This window comes from Salvelinus sp. IW2-2015, linkage group LG16, assembly GCF_002910315.2.
Source record: "Salvelinus sp. IW2-2015 linkage group LG16, ASM291031v2, whole genome shotgun sequence".
NCBI lineage: Eukaryota > Metazoa > Chordata > Actinopteri > Salmoniformes > Salmonidae > Salvelinus > Salvelinus sp. IW2-2015.
Genome location: NC_036856.1, coordinates 23,681,036 through 23,701,903, shown reverse-complemented (window position 1 = coordinate 23,701,903; position 20,868 = coordinate 23,681,036). Strand labels below are relative to the sequence as shown.

The 20,868-nt window shown below is 44.0% G+C and overlaps 2 protein-coding genes across 6 annotated transcripts in view; both read right to left on the bottom strand.

The window, feature by feature from the left end:
• LOC111976068 (vesicle-associated membrane protein 4) overlaps positions 1 to 9,662 on the bottom strand; it is a 35,760-nt gene extending 26,098 nt beyond the window's left edge. Inside the window, exons 1-3 of one of the 5 annotated variants that reach the window (XM_024004799.2) lie at positions 9,458 to 9,662; positions 6,943 to 7,091; positions 5,244 to 5,348 (exon numbers count right to left, since the gene is read on the bottom strand). In XM_024004799.2, coding sequence (XP_023860567.1) covers positions 5,244 to 5,348; positions 6,943 to 6,945 — 108 coding nt within the window. In that variant the 5' untranslated portion in view covers positions 6,946 to 7,091; positions 9,458 to 9,662. The other 4 variants (XM_024004800.2, XM_024004801.2, XM_024004802.2 and 1 more) reach the window with 4 other exon arrangements.
• Positions 9,663 to 18,641: 8,979 nt separating this feature from the next.
• The window catches only part of LOC111975967 (protein PRRC2C), a 67,022-nt gene continuing 64,795 nt past the window's right edge, over positions 18,642 to 20,868 (bottom strand). Inside the window, 2 exon segments of the mRNA XM_070447415.1 lie at positions 18,642 to 20,486; positions 20,609 to 20,861. Coding sequence (XP_070303516.1) covers positions 20,232 to 20,486; positions 20,609 to 20,861 — 508 coding nt within the window. The 3' untranslated portion in view covers positions 18,642 to 20,231.

Below are 20,868 nucleotides of genomic sequence, written 5' to 3'. Positions count from 1 at the left end.
ATACAGTTTACCGGGGCAGCTCTAGCAGGGCAGATATTTGACGAACTGACTTGTTGAAATGACGGTGCCACATTGAAAGTCACAGAGCTGTTCAGTAAGGCCATTCTACTGCCAATGTTTCTATGGAGATTGCATGACTGTGTACTCGATTTAATACACCTGTCAGCAACGGGTGTGGCTGAAATAGCCGAATCCACTAATTGGAAGGGGTGTCCACATACTTTTGTATATTTGGTGGATATCTGGCTGTATATAAATATATCTCAGATAACAAAAGGAATTTATTTTTATTTTATTTAACCAGGTAGGCTAGTAGAGAACAAGTTCTCATTTCCAACTGCGACCTGGCCAAGAATAAAGCAAAGCAGTTTGACACATACAACAACACAGAGTTACACATGGAATAAACAAACATACAGTCAATAATACAGCAGAAAAAGTCTATATACAGTGTGTACAAATGAAGTAAGATAAGGGAGGTAAGGCAATAAATAGGTCATGGTGGCGAAGTAATTACAATATACCAATTAAACACTGGAGTGATTGATGTGCAGAAGATGAATGTGCAAGTAGAGATACTGGGGTGCAAAGGAGCAAGATAAATAAATAAATACAGTATGGGGATGAGGTAGTTGGATGGGCTATATTACAGATGGGCTATGTACAGGTGCAGTGATCTGTGAGCTGCTCTGACAGCTGGTGCTTAAAGCTAGTGAGGGAGATATGAGTCTCCAGCTTCAGTGATTTTTGCAGTTCGTTCCAGTCATTGGCAGCAGAGAACTGGAAGGAAAGGCAGCCAAAGCAGAAATTGGCTTTGGGGGTGACCAGTGAGATATACCTGCTGGAGCATGTGCTACGGGTGGGTGCTGCTATTGTGACCAGTGAGCTGAGATAAGGCGGGGCTTTACCTAGCAGAGACTTGCAGATAACCTGGAGCCAGTGGGTTTGGCGACGAGTATGAAGCGAGGGCCAGCCAACGAGAGCGTACAGGTCGCAGTGGTGGGTAGTATATGGGGCTTTGGTGACAAAACAGATGGCACTGTGATAGACTGCATCCAATTTGTTGAGTAGAGTGTTGGAGGCTATTTTGTAAATGACATCGCCGAAGTCGAGGATCGGTAGGATGGTCAGTTTTACGAGGGCATGTTTGGCAGCATGAGTGAAGGATGCTTTGTTGCGAAATAGGAAGCAGATTCTAGACTTAATTTTGGATTGGAGTTGCTTAATGTGAAGGAGAGTTTACAGTCTAACCAGACACCAAGGTATTTGTAGTTGTCCACATATTCTAAGTCAGAACCGCGCAGAGTAGTGATGCTGGACGGGCGGGCAGGTGCGGGCAGCGATCGGTTGAAGAGCATGCATTTAGTTTTACTTGCATTTAAGAGCAGTTGGAGGCAACGGAAGGAGAGTTGTATGGCATTGAAGCTCGTTTGGAGGTTAGTTAACACAGTGTCCAAAGAGGGGCCAGAAGTATACAGAATGATGTCGTCTGCGTAGAGGTGGAACAGAGAATCACCAGCAGCAAGAGCGACATCATTGATGTATACAGAGAAGAAAGTCGGCCCGAGAATTGAACCCTGTGGCACCCCCATAGAAACTGTCAGAGGTCCAGACAAAAGGCCCTCCGATTTGACACACTGAACTCTATCAGAGAAGTAGTTGGTGAACCAGGCGAGGCAGTCATTTGAGAAACCAAGGCTGTTTAGTCTGTCGATAAGAATGTGGTGATTGACAGAGTCAAAAGCCTTGGCCAGGTCGATGAATACGGCTGCACAGTAATGTCTCTTATCGATGGCGGTTATGATATCGTTTAGGACCTTGAGCGTGGCTGAGGTGCACCCATGACCAGCTCTGAAACCAGATTGCATAGCGGAGAAGGTAAGGTGGGATTCGAAACGGTCGGTTATTTGTTTGTTAACTTGGCTTTCAAAGACCTTAGAAAGGCAGGGTAGGATAGATATAGGTCTGTAGCAGTTTGGGTCTAGAATGTCTCCCCCTTTGAAGAGGGGGATGATCACGGCAGCTTTCCAATCTTTGGGAATCTCAGACGATACGAAAGAGAGGTTGAACAGGCTAGTAATAGGGGTTGCAACAATTGCGGTGGATAATTTTAGAAAGAGAGGGTCCAGATTGTCTAGCCCGGGTGATTTGTAGGGGGTCCAGATTTTGCAGCTCTTTCAGAACATCAGCTATCTGGATTTGGGTGAAGGAGAAATGGGGGAGGCTTGGGCGAGTTGCTGAAGGGGGGTGCCGGGTAGTTAACTGGGGTAGGGGTCGCCGGGTGGAAAGCATGGCCAGCCGTAGAAAAATGCTTATTGAAATTCATAATTATAGTGGATTTATCGGTGGTGACAGTGTTTCCTAGCCTCAGTGCAGTGGGTAGCCGGGAGGAGGTGCTCTTATTCTCCATGGACTTTACAGTGTCCCAGAACGTTTTTTTGAGTTTGTGCAACAGGATGCATATTTCTGTTTGAAAAAGCTAGCCTTAGCTTTCCTAACTGCCTGTGTATATTGGTTCCTAACTTCCCTGAAAAGTTGCATATCACGGGGGCTATTCGATGCTAATGCAATACGCCACAGGATGTTTTTGTGCTGGTCAAGGACAGTCAGGTCTGGAGTGAACCAAGGGCTATATCTGTTCCTGGTTCTACATTTTTTTTGAAAGGAGCATGCTTGTTTAAAATGGTGAGGAAGGCACTTTTAAAGAATAACCAGGCATCCTCTACTGACGGGAGGAGGTCAATATCATTCCAGGATACCCTGGCCAGGTCGATTAGAAAGGACTGCTCGCTGAAGTGTTTTAGGGAGCGTTTGACAGCGATGAGGGGTGGTCGTTTGACCGCAGGCTCATTACGGATGCAGGCAATGAGGCAGTGATCGCTGAGATCTTGGTTGAAAACAGCAAAGGTGTATTTGGCGGGCAGGTTGGTTAGGCTGATATCTATGAGGGTGCCCGTGTTTACGGATTTGGGGTTGTACCTGGTAGGTTCACTGATAATTTGTGTGAGATTGAGGGCATCAAGCTTAGATTGTAGGATGGCCGGGGTGTTAAGCATGTCCCAGTTAAGGTCACCTAGCAGCATGAGCTCTGAAGATAAATGGGGAGCAATCAATTCACATATAGTGTCCAGGGCACAGCTGGGGGCAGAGGGTGGTCTATAGCAAGCGGGAACGGTGAGAGACTTATTTCTGGAAAGGTGGATTTTTAAAAAGTATAAGCTCGAATTGTTTAGACCTGGATAGTATGACAGGTCCTGGATTAACCTCTACATCACCAGAGGAGGAGTAGGATAAGGGTACGGCTAAAGGCTATAAGAACTGGTCGTCTAGTACGTTCGGAACAGAGAGTAAAAGGAGCAGGTTTCTGGGCGTGATAGAATAGATTCAAGGCATAATGTACAGACAAAGGTATGGTAGGATGTGAGTATATTGGAGGTAAACCTAGGCATTGAGTGATGATGAGAGAGATTGTCTCTAGAAACATTTAAATCAGGTGATGTCATTGCATATGTGGGAGATGGAACTAAATGGTTGGTTAAGGCATATTTCTTTTTAAAAATTTAATTTTACCTTTACTTAACTAGGCAAGTCAGTTAAGAACAAATTCTTATTTTCAATGACGGGCTAGGAACAGTGGGTTAACTGCCTGTTCAGGGGCAGAACGATATTAAGCAGGGTTAGAGGCTCTACAGTGAAATAAAACAATAATCACATACCAGAACAGTATAGGACAAGGCATATTGACATTAGGGAGAGGCATGTGTAGCCGAGTGATCATAAGGGTCCAGTGAATGGTTGGGCTGGCTGGATACACGGCGATTCAGAGAGCTAGCAGGTTGGGGCTAGCAAGCTAGCAGAAGGGCCTTAGAGGGACGTCGCGACGGAGGAAAGTCTGTTTTAGCCTCCTCGTGCGGTTCCGTCGATAGACCAGTCGTGATGGATTAGTAGAGTTTCGTGTAGCAGAGGGGTCCAGTCCAATTGGCAAATGGATCTATTCAGCTAACAGTCCAATATGCTCTAGACAGCTAGCGGGCCGCGGCTAGCAGGCTAGCAGATGGGGATTAACCCACTTGAGCAGATTATGTCGGTAGTCCAGTCGTGAAGAATTGGCAGGGTTCCGTACCCCGTACTGGCAGTAAAAGGGGTCCAGGCCAGTTGGCAAAACAGGTATTGTAGCCCAGGAGTGGCTGATGGACCTCTTCAGCTAGCTGGGAGATGGGCCTAGCATGGGCTATCTCCAGGCTAATTGGTGCTTGCTACGGGACAGAGACGTTAGCCAGGAGTAGTCACTCGGATTGCAGCTAGCTAGCTGCGATGATCAAGGTGAGAAGGTTCAGAGCATGCGGTAGGAATCCGGGGATATGGAGAGAAAATAGGTCCGGTATACTCTGGTTTGAATCGCGTTGTACAAACTAAATGTGATCCGTATGATCATAAGGACAAGCCTTTATCTGATGTGTGCTCCAAACCCCCCTTCTTCCTCTCCTCTACCCATGTTCCATCCCAGCCATCTGACTGCATGTCACTGCTCAGCTCTGTCCAACTCCTGGATGTCTGATCCCATGAGCCAGGAGAGGACTGAGTGCTAATATCAGAGAAGGGGGGTGGAGGGAGGAGAATGGAGAGGGGTGTATGTGTGTGTTACAGATGTGGCATCTTAATGTGACCCAAATTATTCCTGTAGCACCAGGATCTTACTGGGCCATTCTGTTCTTGCAGGAAACGGATAGCCTCCATTTGTGGACGAGGAAAACTTGCTGCAACAAAAGGGTGATCAAATTAAGATGCCAGATCTGTATGTAAGAAGCAAGTCTGTGTTTCTCTTTGAATTCAGCTGAACATAACAACACAATCCTGAGACAGAGGAGGGAGGGAGTCTTCTCTGAACCTCAGAGAAGCAAAGGGATAGAGGAACTATGATGGAGAACATACGTTTGGCTAAAGGGCTCTGGAGTGTCATCCCTCCATCTCTTGCTCTCTTCAATCCCTCTGTCCCTTATGTTTCCAATGTTCCCCTCCTTTCATGACCCATCTGCGTCTCCTATATCTAGGATAATTTGCACTTGCCGGACGTGGATGCCTTCCCCTCTCTGTCCCCCTGCAATGTCCCGCTCTCTCCACCCATGGTTTTAAGTCCGGTCTTAAATGAGTTTGCACTTGGGAAACAGATTAATTTTTTTTGTAAATGTAACTAATAAAAACCCATGAACCTTGCTCCATCCCTCCCTCCACCAGTGTCTCACCCTCTCGCTGCATATGGATCCCGTGACCTCTTCATCATTGAGGTGTCGTTTGAATTTGGGAGGCATGATGGCGTCTTCAGGTTGCTCCTCCCGCTCTGGCTCCCTCTGTAGGACAGGAGGAGAAACACACCTGTTACAAACCTCACACACATATTAATGATACAGTTCAGCAGAAACCTTGGTCCTACTGGGGTGCAAGCTTTTGRTCCAGCCCAGCACTAACATCTGTTTAACTAATCAAGGATAATTCTTTATTAGTAGAATCATGCGTGTAAGTGATGGGCTGGAAATGAAAGCCTGCAGCAAGCCCTCCAGATGACCACTGCTGCTACAGTCATTATACCAATAGCAGACAAATACCAAACACGCAAAGCACACACTCAGGTGGGCCTCAACACCAGCTTGGTTATCACATAAAATATATAATATGACAAAGCTGGTCTGCCTGCTTGACTCTTTTAAACACTTTTTTTTCTGACGTGAACACTTATGTTCAAAGTTATGACTGGTCCTGGTTCCTCTCTAAGTTTCTCCAAGCCAGACTCAGGTATTGCTCTCTAAGGGTTTAGGTCCTGGGTTTGTGAAGTGTTCTGTGACTGGACTGACCAAACAGAAACAACTATCCTACTTACAGTATCAGCCTATATGTCACTTAGCAAACAGAGCAGTGAAGAGGGGACCCTCGCGCTCATGTTAGGAGGTGTGTGTGTGTGTGAGTGCTGCAGGCTGATAACGATAACTGCAGCCTTGGCCTCACCATGAAGAGTGTGAGAGCAGAGAGGAACTAAACACTTCACCTAAATCTTCAAAACATGTAGAACTCATTTAGGATAGAGTTTTTAAACAAGCATATTTAGTAACAGAAACATTCTGGTTTTTAAACCATTTCCCCTAACCCCCAAAACTGTAGGGATTATGTCAGGCTTGCCAGGATGTAATTGTGAGAGAGTTAGGCCTACTTATGCGTGGGTGGTGGCGTTGGACTAAATGTTCCATTTCAGCAGAGCGGCCTGGTTGTTATTCAGAGTTGCTCTTCTCTCCTGCCTGTTCCCTTTTGAGGGGTGGAACATGGGAGCAGTTTTAATGGGGAGCAGAGTTTGATTTAACTCTGCTGGCTGGCTATGCTGTGGAACCCAGCTCACTCAGGGGAGGGCTCCTGTGTCCGCTCACTGCTGCCTGTACCTCTTCATCGTGTCTCCATCTCTATTCCCTCATTCCTGTCTCGGAGGCCCAGAGTAGAAAACATGCTGTTCCTCCATCTAGCCTCAACCGTCCCTCTTCCCAAACCAGTTGATTGGCTGTGCATCAAACTCAGCCCCAGTAACATACAATACAACCCCTGCTGTTCAGTGGTTTTAGGTGGGGCACAAAGGCCTCCTGTACAGCCTGTGAGTTATACAGCCAGACATCAAATGGTTTTACTGAAACCAAATGCTTTTCGGTGAGAAGAGAGAGCGAGGCAAGGCTCCGCCTCACAGAAGTCATGGAAAAGGAAATACTTCCCAACCCCAAACCCATCGCTTTTTTCATTATTTTATGCTGCACATGAATTGTCCATTGGAGACAATAAAGATTTAATGAATTGAACTGAATAAATTCAAGGTAGAATTTTATACAAATTTGTCTAAACACACCCCATCTTTCTTCACAGCTTCTACCTCCGAGCCCATCTCTCCTATCTCTCCTACCCCTTATGTACCATTGAATCCAGCTCAGACTGAAACTGTTGCTTTTCTCAGCGTCTTCTTCTGGCAGGGCAGTTGGTAAAGGGACGTTCCATGGCCAGGAGCGGAACGTTCCGGTAAACAGAGGAAAGAGTGGCAGGGGTCAGAGCTCTATCTCAGGCAACTACAGAGAAGAGAGAGAGATGCACAGAAAAGGAAAGAAGAGGAAAGAAAAGCCAAGCTAGCAAATCTAGGGTGCAAATATGCAAGTAGGCAGCTTTGAAAGAAGCACTTTAAAAAGGCACAATCTGTAACATCTACTTCTGGTAAGATGTTTTGTTCATACAAAAATCAATGAAGAAGAGTGGGATGAGAGGAGCGAGATGTAGAGGGGGGTGTTTGTTAAGTTTCACACTCGATTGTATTGGGGCGATTCCACACCAGGGAAAATATTTGTGGTTTCTCAGATTGTTCCAGCAATTCTCTCATCAGAACTTAAATTGGGAGGAAGGATGTTTAACATGCTTTTAACATTTGTATCACAATTTTTTTTTTTTTTATCATGATGAATTTTTTTTATTTTAGGCCCTTTTAAGACCGATATATGCCTCCTGTAAGACCCTTTGACCTGTGAACTGTACATGACACCCTGTGAACTGTACACGATGCAGACAACATATTGGTGTCATTAAACTCTCTATAGCAGAAGTACTCAACTCTAACCCTACATGGTCCAGAGCCTGCTGGTTTTCTGTAATTAATTGCACACACCTGGTGTTCCAGGTCTAAATCAGCCCCTGATTAGAGGTGAACAATTTAAAAAATGCAGCGGAAATGGCTGGCTTCGAGGTTCAGAGTTGAGTTAGAGGGCTCTATAGTGTTCTCTCAAATATGGAGTTTGTATAGATTCTGAAATACAAAAAAAATATATGAATCTCAAAACCACCCTTTCTGATTTTGCCTATTTAAAAAAAAAATAATATTGTAACAAAACTCTTCAACAGTCAAATTTCAAGAGCCCTCTGGTACTTTTAATGATACGACCCATTTTAAAACATAGAAATCAACATTATAGGTTATTAATCAATCACAGCCCTCCTTTAGGATTGTACATTCAGCAAATCAGCAGAGGGAGTTCCCTTTGAATCCATTTTCCCCATTCACTGTGTTGGTGGTGTCAATTACATTAATCATACCTTCAGAATTAGCAGAGAGCCCACTATGGACATATTATTTACCTGAAGAGTATATTGTTCCAAACAATATGTCTTAAAATGAACTAAATCTAAAAGGGTAGTAGTTTTGAGATATTTTTGATGTTGAATAAACTAATGTGAAATAGTATTCAATATCTCGACAGAGTACTTATAGTGTGCTCTCGAATATAGAGTATAATGACACCAAGATGTTGTCCGTATCATGTATGCGTCACAGATCACAGGGTCTTACAGGAGGCATGTATAGGTCTAAAATGGGCCTAAAATGGCCACTCATCATAATTTTATTAAAAATGGTTTGTGATAGAAATGTAAAACGCAGTTCAAACATCCTTCCTCCCAATTAAGTTTATATGTGAGAATTGACAGAACAAGCTAAGATTTTTTTTTTAAAGGATCTGCTCACGCTGGCATGGAATTGCCCTGTGGACAGTGAAACAGATTGTGCCTTTAAAAATCAAGCTTAGAAAAAAACGGAATCAGCTGAAAAAGGTATAGCCTAGGCCAAGTATCTAGGCTAAATGGCAGAAGCTCATCAGCTACAAGGGGAATGAGGAAATGACAGAGAGCCTAAAACAACTGGTTCAGGCAGCCATGATCAAAGTTTTGTTGTTGAGGGAAGTGGAACTCTGATATTCTATTTGGCTGAAAGCACAGTTCACAGCCTAGTCTATGGACAGGAGGAAGAGACTGGCACTAAGACATGAAGCAGGACCCGGCCCTGTAGCACAGCTCAGCTGCAGTTTACCATTTGATGCTCACAGTATTGAATGGATTACATTATCTAGCTAGCACTAAATAAAATATAGTTTCCACACTGACATAACCATGTAATCCTGAACCAGTATCTTTGCGTCAGAGAACCTCTTAAGCACAGCTACCGGTTCAATGTAATCCTTATCAACAACACTGATTGTGTAACACCAGCCAACTAGCTAACGTTAGCTATCCTCAGCAATTCGTCATCAAGAATAGAGTGAGCCATCCCATCTTGCAGTCACGGTACCTAGCTTGCTAAACCCGAAATATCGAGAAAGCCAGACAAACATATTTGTCTTCTGTGAATGGTAACTGTAGTTAGTTAGCTAACGTTACCTAACTAGGATGACAACCAGCTGGGAACAGCGTAACGTTAGTTAGCTGGCTAGCAATATCAGTAATACTTAAATACAACCTAATTGTATGAAGCTATCAATCGAATCAAATATGTTTGGTTATGATGCCTACCGTTAGCTAAGATTATTATCAAGACACTGACACAGGCCGCTGGTGACAACTTTCATAGTCACACTGTAGAAAAAAACATTAGCTAGCAAACTAATGCTAACGTTACCTGCTAGATTCGCACCCTCGCATACAGACGACCAAACAAACTTAGTTAATCTTCGTTAATAAATACAGGCTCACAATGTTCTATTTCGCTTTATAAAATAAATGATTAAAAAAATCCAACTGAGGATGGTTGCTACAGAGTTGCTCTTCCAATCCTTCCTGCTCTCTCTGATTAGCTGATCACAGACCAGAAAGCTGGTGCAGACCAATTGCTACTGTTTTTTAAATGTTTATTTATTTAATTAACAACAAATCAATACAGGAAGTACATGTGGGAACATAAGTATATACAAATAATATTCAAAGCACAATTGGCCTAGGGGGTACAATATCACATTACACAAGGACCTTAAGGGACATACATACACTTATTATTCTAACAGCTTTTTTGTTAGTAGAGTATTTAATTGGCTTAAATCCAATTTCGACTGTTACTAGAGGGAATACAGCAACAGATAGAACAATGAGACATATATTTTACAGGATGTATAAATGTGAAGCATCCGCTTGTCATTTCCACTCACTACCAAAAGCCCATTGACCGGCAGTGGGAGACTATGAAAAGATATGGATTTTGGCCGACATTCGGTTAATTTTCCAATCGACGMAACATTTAATCTCAATACAGTTTTCTGTTCCCAAAACTATAACCTGTTACGAACAGAGTGGACACTTTACACAGACTTTACACTTTGCCAAAGTAATTTTTTAAAATGCGTTGTTTAGAAGGAGTGCAAAGGCTAATTGAGTTATTGCACATGCGCACATCAGAGTAGGCGTTCCCTAACGGAAATATGCAAATGTACTAATTCTGTACTACCGTGAAAATAGACTTCAAAACCAAATAGATCTCAAACTTCTAGGGAAGTTCCCTAACACCCAGGTCCCAAATAGATCCTTAACACCTAGGTCCCAAATAGATCCCTACCACCCTGGTCCCCCCCCCCCCCCAGAAAAACAACCCAAACGCATTAAACTTTATGTATATCACGTTCAAACACTACACCCTTAGGATTGTTCAGCATGTCAACAACCATTTACAACACTAACATCTGTTGCCCCCAATATCTCTTTTGCCGTCTCCACAATAACTCTCAACCTGGCATTTCTGCTTTCCACAACCTGAGTCGTATTGATAACCTTACCAATAAAAGCTATGAAGTCAACTTTATTCATTATCAAAGTGTCCTTTGACACAGCACAGTAATGAGCACAATATTTCTGAACAGACCTCAACCATGCCATGACCATCAGAAGCACCAGCCCCAACAGTAAGTCCAATACTACAGGTACATCCATGTAAGATCCATCAGTCTGACAGTAGGTCCACTTACTACAGGTACATCTATGTAAGATCCATCAGTCCGCACTATAGTTCTACCAATCTGTTTTAGAGCCTCTGCATATGGGCCCCCGAGTGGTGCAGTGGTCAAAGGTACTGCATCTCAGTGCGTGAGGTGTCATTACAGACACCCTGGTTCGATTCCAGGCTGTATCACATCTGGCTGTGATTGGGAGTCCCATAGGGTGGTGCACAATTGGCCCAGTGTCGTTTGGCTGGGGTAGACTGTCATTGTAAATAAGAACTTATTCTTAACTGACTTGCCTAGTTAAATAAAATAAATGTATAAAATATGGTACATCATGACTGAGCCTCTCTCTGTGCCTGGCATCCACCAAATGCTGCACTGTGTTCTCATGGCTATTAATCTTTTCCATTTTTCAGGATCTTCTCTTGCTTAGCCTGGCTAGCACACAATATTAACAATCTATCATTTCGAATGAACCAAGCTAATTTCACTTCACCTACCTCTATCTTTACAGCATTAGTTAGTCTGAGAGACTGAAAAACAGCTTCTATCTCAAGGCCATCAGACTGTTAAACAGCCATCACTAACATTGAGTATGTAATAAATGTATCACCAGTCACTTTAAACAATGCCACTTTATATAATGTTTACATACCCTACATTACATCTACTGCATCCTGCCTATGCCGTTCGGCCATCGCTCATCCATATATTTATATGTACATATTCTTATTCATTCTTTTACACTTGTGTGTATAAGGTAGTTGTTGCGAAATTGTTAGATTACTTGTTAGATATTACTGCATGGTCGGAACTAGAACCACAAGCATTTCGCTACACTCGCATTAACATCTGCTAACCATGTGTATGTGACCAATAACATTTGATTTGATTTGATAGGGTATAAGTGAGGCCCTGTGGTCTCATCAAACACTATCACCACTTTCCACTCCAACACATCATTGCTCTTGCTTCCTACCTTGGCCCTCTTTATGCTTTCTTTACTAGACGCTCCACTGCTTTCTGTATCATGATCTCTCTTCTTCCTATGTCTTTCCACTACCAACCACTCCGGTCCTTGAACCTCATCCTCCCGCTCCATACCATCAGAACTGAAAGCCATAATGTTTGCATTCCAGCACAGCTGTTGCTTCACCAACTTTTTCTCAATTTTGTCTGCACACGTCACTGCCATTTCTAACCTCCAACGCTCTCTCACACTCCTGGGATACATCTTATGTTAAATTACGTCTAAAGTAGATCTTTTTTTATAGGTAACCCTAATCCTTTCCCTAACCTTAATCGAATTATCCTAACCTGCTTTGTTAATTCTCATAACAAAATAGCTTCCAATACTCTACTCAGCAAACTGGATGCAGTCTATCACAGTGCCATCCGTTTTGTTACCAAATCCCCTTATACCACCCATCACTGCGACCTGTATGCTCTAGTCGGCTGGCCCTCGCTACATATTCGTCGCCAGACCCACTGGCTCCAGGTCATCTATAAGTCTATGCTAGGTAAAGCTCCGCCTTATCTCAGTTCACTGGTCACGATAACAACACCCACCCGTAGCACACGTTCCAGCAGGTATATCTCACTGATCATCCCCAAAGCCAATACCTCATTTGGCCGCCTTTCCTTCCAGTTCTCTGCTGCCAGTGACTGGAACGAATTGCAAAAATTGCTGAAGTTGGAGACTTTTATTTCCCTCACCAACTTTAAACATCTGCTATCTGAGCAGCTAACRGATCGCTGCAGCTGTACATAGTCCATCTGTAAATAGCCCACCCCATCTACCTACCTCATCCCCARACTGTTTTTATTTTATTTACTTTTCTGCTCTTTTGCACACCAGTATCTCTACTTGCACATCATCATCTGCTCATMTATCACTCCAGTGTTAATCTGCTAAATTGTAATTATTCACTCCTATGGCCTATTTATTGCCTACCTCCTCATGCCTTTTGCACACACTGTATATAGACTTTTTTTCTTCTACTGTGTCATTGACTTGTTTATTGTGTTATTGGCTTGTTTATTGTTTATTCAATGTGTAACTCTGTGTTGTCTGTCTGTGTCACACTGCTTTCTTTATCTTGGCCAGGTCGCAGTTGTAAATGAGAACTTGTTCTCAACTAGCCTACCTGGTTAAATAAAGGTGAAATAAAACTTGTTTTTTTAAATAACCTGCTGAGCAAGATCTCCTAACCTGCTACGAAAAGTAAATTCTGGTCAATTGTGGCAAACTGTATTCTATCTAATCAAATCCGTGTTTGTCCACTTCCTACATTCTTCTTCTTCCAGGGAGTACAGCTATGACCAGAAGTTGCTTTTTGTAGCAGGTTAGGAGAGAATTTTAGCTAACCCTTTGCCTAACCTTAACCTAAGTCTCCTAACCTGCCACCCTAATTATCCTAACCTGCTGCGTAAATAATCCTGACTTGCTTCGAAAAGTAACTTCCGGTTGTAGCTGTAGTCCCTAGAATCACTGCCTGTCCAGTGCCCAGTTTCTCCCAGATGTGAAGCAGCATCAATTAGAAGATTCAAATTCATTGATTTGAAGTCAATACAATTGCTGGATGACTGATAAATACTGAAAATAGACATCTTTATTGCGAAAGAGAGAGAAATGGCTAAGCTTGTGTAACAGTATAACTTTAGTACGTCCCCTCGCCCCGACCTCGGGCGCGAACCAGGGACCCTCTGCACACATCAACAACTGACACCCACGAAGCGTCGTTACCCATCGCTCCACAAAAGCCGCGGCCCTTGCAGAGCAAGGGGCAACACTACTTCTAGGTTTCAGAGCAAGTGACGTAACTGATTGAAACGCTATTAGCGCGTACCCGCTAACTAGCTAGCCATTTCACATCCGTTACACTTGGGAATCTTCATAGGTGTGACCAGGCCTTGTATTTATTTATAAGAGGGTGACCACGGCTCAGACATGCCTACTGGTATTACACTTTTATGCCATGCCTCAGATGAGGTCTTGCCACCCAGGTCCCAAGCCTTCAACTCAGCCAGCATTTTTAAGGGGCTCTGACTAGTGTCCAGATCTACTAGTAACAGCAATAGAATAGTCTGTTCTGGTGTGTGTAACCCTGGCAGAGAATCAATGAAAGACCAAGAGAATTTGTAGAATGGAGCACCAGAGGCCCTAATGAGAGCAACAGACTAGCGCCTGAGAGGGGCTCTTGGGCTGGAGAGAGGAGGATGAGGGAGCTGAGATGGATCGAACGCTAGAAGTGGATGAGGAGAGGAGGAAGGAGGGGAGGGCGGATGTTGAGAGGAAGATGGAGGTCATTCAGTACGCACAAACACACGCATGCATACACACATGCACACACTCACGCACACACAACAGCAGCAGCAGCACCAGGGGAGTTTAGGTTATAAACTACCCTAGAACAGGAACTGAGCTCAAAATTGTGAGTGATGCCTCCCAGATGTGCCGACAGAACACACATACACACACACACACACACACACACAACCGTCCCCAGTGCTTAGCCCAGACTAACACCAGATAATTTATCTCACACACATACAGGTATGTCAAAACACACACACACTCGTCAGCTGAAGCTGGATTTGTCCCCATTTAACAGTTACAGTTTACACTAATGGGCCATCACGTTTCCCTCATGATCAACTGTTTATCTTATTAAACCAGAGTCAAACTTCAAAACTTCAGAGTCAAACTAATCAGTCTAATATAATCATGAAGTTTAGATTGGGCCTCAACAGTAAATGCTTTGTTGAGGAAAGTCTGAGTCAGCTCATAGTTAGTTTAGTTTATTGTATCTACTTTGGGAAACTTTCTCTTGCATCTTATAAAGTAGACAACTCTGTGTCTGTATCCCAGTACAAATGTGGCAAGTTATTTGTCCATTATGTGAAGCCTTGGCAGGGCATCATGCACCCATTATTTTAGAGGGGGCATGAACTACGTGAGTATGGAAGGGGGGTGGTCCGGAGGGTCTTCACCCCCTTCCTGAAGTTGGAGAATTTAGCATGTTTCAAACACCTGAATCAGCTTTTTCCTGCAATCTAGAMCCAAATCATTKTGATAATTATACAGTGCATGCGGAAAGTATTCAGACACCTGGACTTTTTACACATTTTGTTACATTACAGCCTTATTCTAAAATGGATTAAAAAAAATGTTTTATCATCAATCTACACATAATACCCCATAATGACAGAGCAAAAACAGGTTTATAGACATTTTTGCAAATGTATTAAAAATAAAAACAGAAATACCTTATTTACATAAGTACTCAGACCTTTTGCTATGAGACTCAAAATTGAGCTCAGGTGCATCCTGTTTCCACTGATCATCCTTGAGATGTTTCTACAACTTGATTGGAGTCTACCTGTGGTAAATTCAATTGATTGGACATGATTTGGAAAGGAACACACCTGTCTATATAAGGTCCCACAGTTGACAGTGCATGTCAGAGGCAGCGTGTCAGAGTAAAAACCAAGCCATGAGGTCGAAGGAATTCTCCATAGAGCGCAGAGACAGGATTGTGTCGAGGCACAGTTCTGGGGAATGGTACCAAAAAGTGTCTGCAGCATTGAAGGTTCCCAAGAACACAGCGGCCTCCATCATTCTTAAATGGAAGAAGTTTTGAACCACCAAGACTCTTGCTAGAGCTGGCCTCCTGGCCAAACTGAGCAAATGGGGGAGAAGGGCCTTGGTCAGGGAGGTAACCAAGAACCCGATGATCACTCTGACAGCGCTCCAGGGTTCCGCTGTGGAGATGGGATAACCTTTCAGCGGCAGGGATGGGAGACTAGTCAGGATCGAGGGAAAGATGAACAGAGCAAAGTACAGAGAGATCCTTGATGAAAACCTGGTTCAGAGTGCCTAGGACCTCAGACTGGGGTGAAGGTTCACCTTTCAACAGGACAACGAGCCTAAGCACACAGCCAAGGCAATGCAGGAGTGGCTTCGGGACAAGTCTCAATGTTCTTGAGTGGCCCAGCCAGAGCCCAGACTTGAACCCAATCAAACATCTCTGGAGAGACCTGAAAATAGCTGTGCAGCGACGCTCCGCATCCAACTTGACAGAGCTTGAGAGGATCTGCAGAGAAGAATGGGAGAAACTCCCCAAATACAGGGGAGTTTGTAGCGTCATACCCAAGAAGACTCGAGGCCGTAATCCCTGCCAAAGGTGCTTCAACAAAGTACTGAGTAAAGGGTATGAATACTTATGTAAATGTCATATTTCAGTTGTTTTTTTGTGGAAAATTGCAAACAATTCTAAAAACCTGCTTTTGCTTTGTCTTTATGGGGTATTGTGTGTAGATTGATCGGGGAAAAAAACAATTTAATACATTTTAGAATAAGCCTGTTACGTAACAAAATGTAGAAAAAGCACTTATTAACGAAGCCGGTGACTGATGTTGTATTCTCCTCAATGCCATCGGATGAATCCCGGAACATATTCCAGTCTGTGCTTGTAGCTTAGCATCCACTTCATCGGACCACTTTTGTATTGAGCTCGTCACTGGTACTTCCTGTTTTTGCTTTAAGCATGAATCAGGAGGATAGAGTTATTGGCAGATTTGCCAAATGGAGGGCGAGGGAGAGCTTTATATGCTATGTGGAGTAAAGGTGATCTAAAACTTTTTTTTCTCTCTAGTTGCACATGTGACATGCTGGTAGAAATTAGGTCTAACAGATTAGATTTCCTACATTAAAGTCCCCAGCCACTAGGAGTACTGCCTCTGGATGAGCATTTTATTTGTTGTTTATTTTGTAAGTCGCTCTGGATAAGAGCGTCTGCTAAATGACTTAAATGTAAATGTAAATGTTTATGGCCTTAAACAGCTCGTTGAGTGCCGTCATAGTGCGAGCGTCGGTTTGTGATGATAGACAGATAAGAATATAGATGAAAACCCTCTTATATTGTGGTCTACAGCTTATCATAAGGTACTGAGCAAAACCTCAAGACTTCCTAGCCCCCTTTCCCTAGCCCAGTGGTTATATCCCTATTTCCCCTATCTCACACCAGCACTGTTGTAGTCCCAGTGTGTGAGGTTATGACCGATGCTAGAGCACACACGGACTCTCAATCCCAGCCTAGCTGCTCTGAGTAAGATACTGGTAGCCAAGGGGAAATGATGTCCTCACTTAACACTGCTATGTACCAAAACACATGCCAGATTCTAAATCTGAAAAAAAGTCTGTTAATTATAATCACTAACAGTAAACAGAAGGTGTTGAGGGAAACAACACTTTCCATTTGACTGTTTTCATCACAGATCTAGGTCTGTGTCATCTAGTGAACAGCAGTTTAACATAGCGGTCATTTATTTATCCGGTGCTGTGTTTTTCCAGTCACAACATGGCTGTAAACAGATTGTCCCCCGAAGGGAGAAGTAGTCATATATTCCACTCCATAGAGATGCTATGCAAAAACCCACATAACTAAACAACCTGTAAACACACACTAAACAACAGTCAATGCCATGTATTTATGATGACAGACAGATGTGATATGCATGTGCGCACTCACGCAAACACACACACACGTTTACGTAGACTGGATGTGTCTGTCCCAACTAATAAAAGGCCAGTGATTACGATGTGTTCAACAGGACTCTACCTTTACTAGGGTCTTCACAGAGAACACATTAAAACCGACATTATCACGCAGCCTTTCTACCCTGCAGGTGCTTAGGGTGATTAAACACCACCCTCTCAGGTGTGAAATCACTCAGTAGTGGTTTAAAGACTCTTTGGCTCTGCGTTGTGTGGAAATAGGAGAGTTACAAGTGGGGCTGAGGCTCATAATGTTCAGAGTTCCATGAAAGCCATTGTTCTTCTATTCCTAGAATATTGTCTCCACGCAGCAGTTCTCAGTTGGGCAGGATAGATGGTGTAACTAACTTGACTGGAGCATTTTTGACTGAGGGCTACATGCTTAGTGTTATACGCTTTATTATCATATCACATTTCTGTCAGCTTTGTAATAGATGTTTAAACAGCAATAGGCAGCAATAGGATGTAGTGTGAAAGTCCCTTTGTCAGTCATTCCTGGTATGGTGTGTCTGATGGCTGGTTCCTCATCAGGAAGGAGAAGCAGGATGTTATCATACCGGTCTTCAGAAGCAGACGCAACACATCAATAACAGGTTTACCGGTACCTCTCCACACATACATGTGATGTGGGTGGATGGGAGACAGGACAGAGGTATTTCCACTGGATTAGTGAAAGAGGAATGTTGTGTTTAATTGTAGGGAGAGAGGTAGAGGAAGGAGAGCAACCCCACCCTTTATGAGTTCTCTCCATCGTTAACCCACCAAGGGGCAGAGAGGGTTTGATGTGGTATAGAAGGGAGTCTGTCCTAGCCTCCTAAATACTTCCCTCTGAGGTTGGCCAAACATACCTCACTTCACCAGAACCTACACCAGACTCTTTCTCAAATTACCTATTGCCCATGTAGTACACTACTTCTGACTCCATATTTCCAAATTGGTTTCAGTTGACAGCTTCAAAGTGGTTGTGATGATTAAAAGCCCACTTTTCATAGTCTCATAAATACTAGGGAACCCCGAATGAAGTGGGTCCAAGATTCAAACCGTTGGAGAATCACTTCAGCATGAGGCTGTGGTAGGACTGAATGGTCAAACATTGGATATTCCACATTCCTACTAAATCCTGGCCTCTGGATTTCCACCCTAACTGGACGTGTGTGCAAAGTGTGATTGCCACTGATCTTAAGTAAATGTTGAGTTTTCCCTCCTACGGTATTGGTCTTGAAATTCCCATCTAGTGGTGCCATCTGTAACTACATGTTGGTTCTTCAAACAGAATCATCAGTTAAAACAGACTCAAACTACCCCAGACACAGGGCTACTTTTTAAACAGCATATTATTTTATTAGTTTCTTAACTAAAACCAAGAATGTAAGACCGTACATATTTTAATACAGCGATGTACCCCCTGTACAAGTAAAAGAAAAAACAAACCAATTACCCCCCCACTCTGTCCTACACAAGGTTCCTCATCCCGTGTTCTGGTTAGGGGAGGGGGTAGACCCCTCCCCACTAGTGGAGCATACTACTGTACATTTCTGAAGGACCCTTGTCACCATGGTAAACCAGCGATGAGAGAGTGGTGTAGGTTTGAGTGAGTGGAAGTGAGATGAGACAGGAATAATCTCTCCTCTCAACACTAACACCTGTCCTTCTGCCCTGAAATGCAGCAGTCGAACACAAAGCTATTTCTAATTTTGTTTTATTTCTCCCCCTTCGGTCTCCCTTTCCCTCTTGGTGAGGGTTAACAAAAAGCCACACTGTTTTGTTTCTACAGTTTTGAACTAGTACTCACTCCCTTTCTGTTAGTAGCAGCAGGGTTGGGTGCCCTACAGGCAAGTGAGTGAGTGTGTGAGACACCGTGACGATGGGTGTGTGAGCAGTGGTGAAGAGGTATTCCATCCTCCTCTCTCTCTCTCGGGAGGCACGGGGGAGGAAAGCTCTGACTGAATTCAGGGTCTGGCTGTCCATTTACAGACAGCTCATAATAACTCCCCTTCCACACACTAACAACAGGGATTCTCAAGGCTCTGTGAAATCATCTTTGCACGCTTAACCTTTGGCTAAAGATACAGGAGAGAACCGGGCAGTGGCCTCCCGTGTGCCACACGCAAACACACACAAACACCACCTTTATCATTCCGCTCAGGCAAAGAGATGCGAGCAAGAGAAAAGGCAGACTAATCAATTAAATCAATCAACTGCTGCATCTTACATTTCCTTTCGAGACAAACCCTGATTTCATAGTTTCTCTCTTTAGTGAATATTGGTGAAAGCGTTGAGCGCTAGAGGGAGTTTGTGTGTGTGGTGATCGTACAAGCTTGTATACACTCACACAGCTGTGTGTTAGCAATGATGGATGGAAGACCGGCAGAGGAATAGAACGTGTCTGTGCTTCACTAAAATACTTCTTTAAATAAGATTGTTTGATCCAACTACAAAAACAAAAGATTGCTTGATTCTCCTGTTAACAAAAATAACAGCCCTGTCCTCCTAATAATGGGATTCTATTGTGAAAAACAAAGGAACAGAAATCCTAGGGCTATAAAAATGGCAAACTGGCAAATCTTTTTTCTCCATTCAATCTTTTTTTACCATCTTAGTAGACATTTGAAGTACAGCTTGCTATCTTCCACCCCACCCAAATTACAAGAGGCGGGGCTAAAAATCACACACATACCCCCAATAGGGGAGGACAAGAGAGGAGAAGGGAAGAGATGAGGTTGGAGCACACACACACACACAGTAGCCCCCTCAGTAACCATTGACTTATACACCCCCACCTCTCCTCTCTTTCTCCACCTCTAACACCAGAGAGGGTGATGTGTGTGTGAGTGATTGCATGAATATGTGGAGCAGCTGGATCATCTCTCTCCCCCATCCCTCCATCTGTGGAGATGTGTGAGGCTCTACTTCCCCTCCTCTTGTTTGATGGCCTGGGGCTTGATGGGGCCAGTGCGGATGGGTTTGCCCGCTAACAGGGAGGGTTTGTCGGGTTCAGGGCGCTCCACGACTCCCACCGTCTGGTGGTTGGGGGGCAGGATGTCGAGGGGGGGTTTGCCACCCCCCTGGTCGAGACGAGAGGGTTTGGAGACTGACGGAGCCTTGAGCTGCTCTGAGAAGAACTTATGAGTCGACTGGAGCACCTCAGCTCGCTGCTTCGCCTGGGGACAGCAATCAAATGACTCACTCAACCACATGCTGGGTTCATTTAGGAGACGTCAGGATTTCAACACCAGGCACATTCTAGTTCAACCAGTCAACTAATCAGCAAGCAGTACTATACCTTGAGGTCCTGCTCTGCCTGGTTGCCTCGGGGACCTGTAGGGCCTCTAGGTGCGAGGGGGGGAAGAGGCCCTCTAGGGGGGTGGGAGGGGTGCATCTGGGGGAACTGCTGCTGCTGCGGTGGCGGCCGGGGGTGAGGCATCAAACCCCCTCCCAGAGAGGGAGACATGGGGGGTGGACCCATAGGCGAACGCTGCATCCCTCCACCAAATGAGTTAGCATGCTGGGTGTGGGAGGGAGGGCGCACCAGAGGAGAGACCA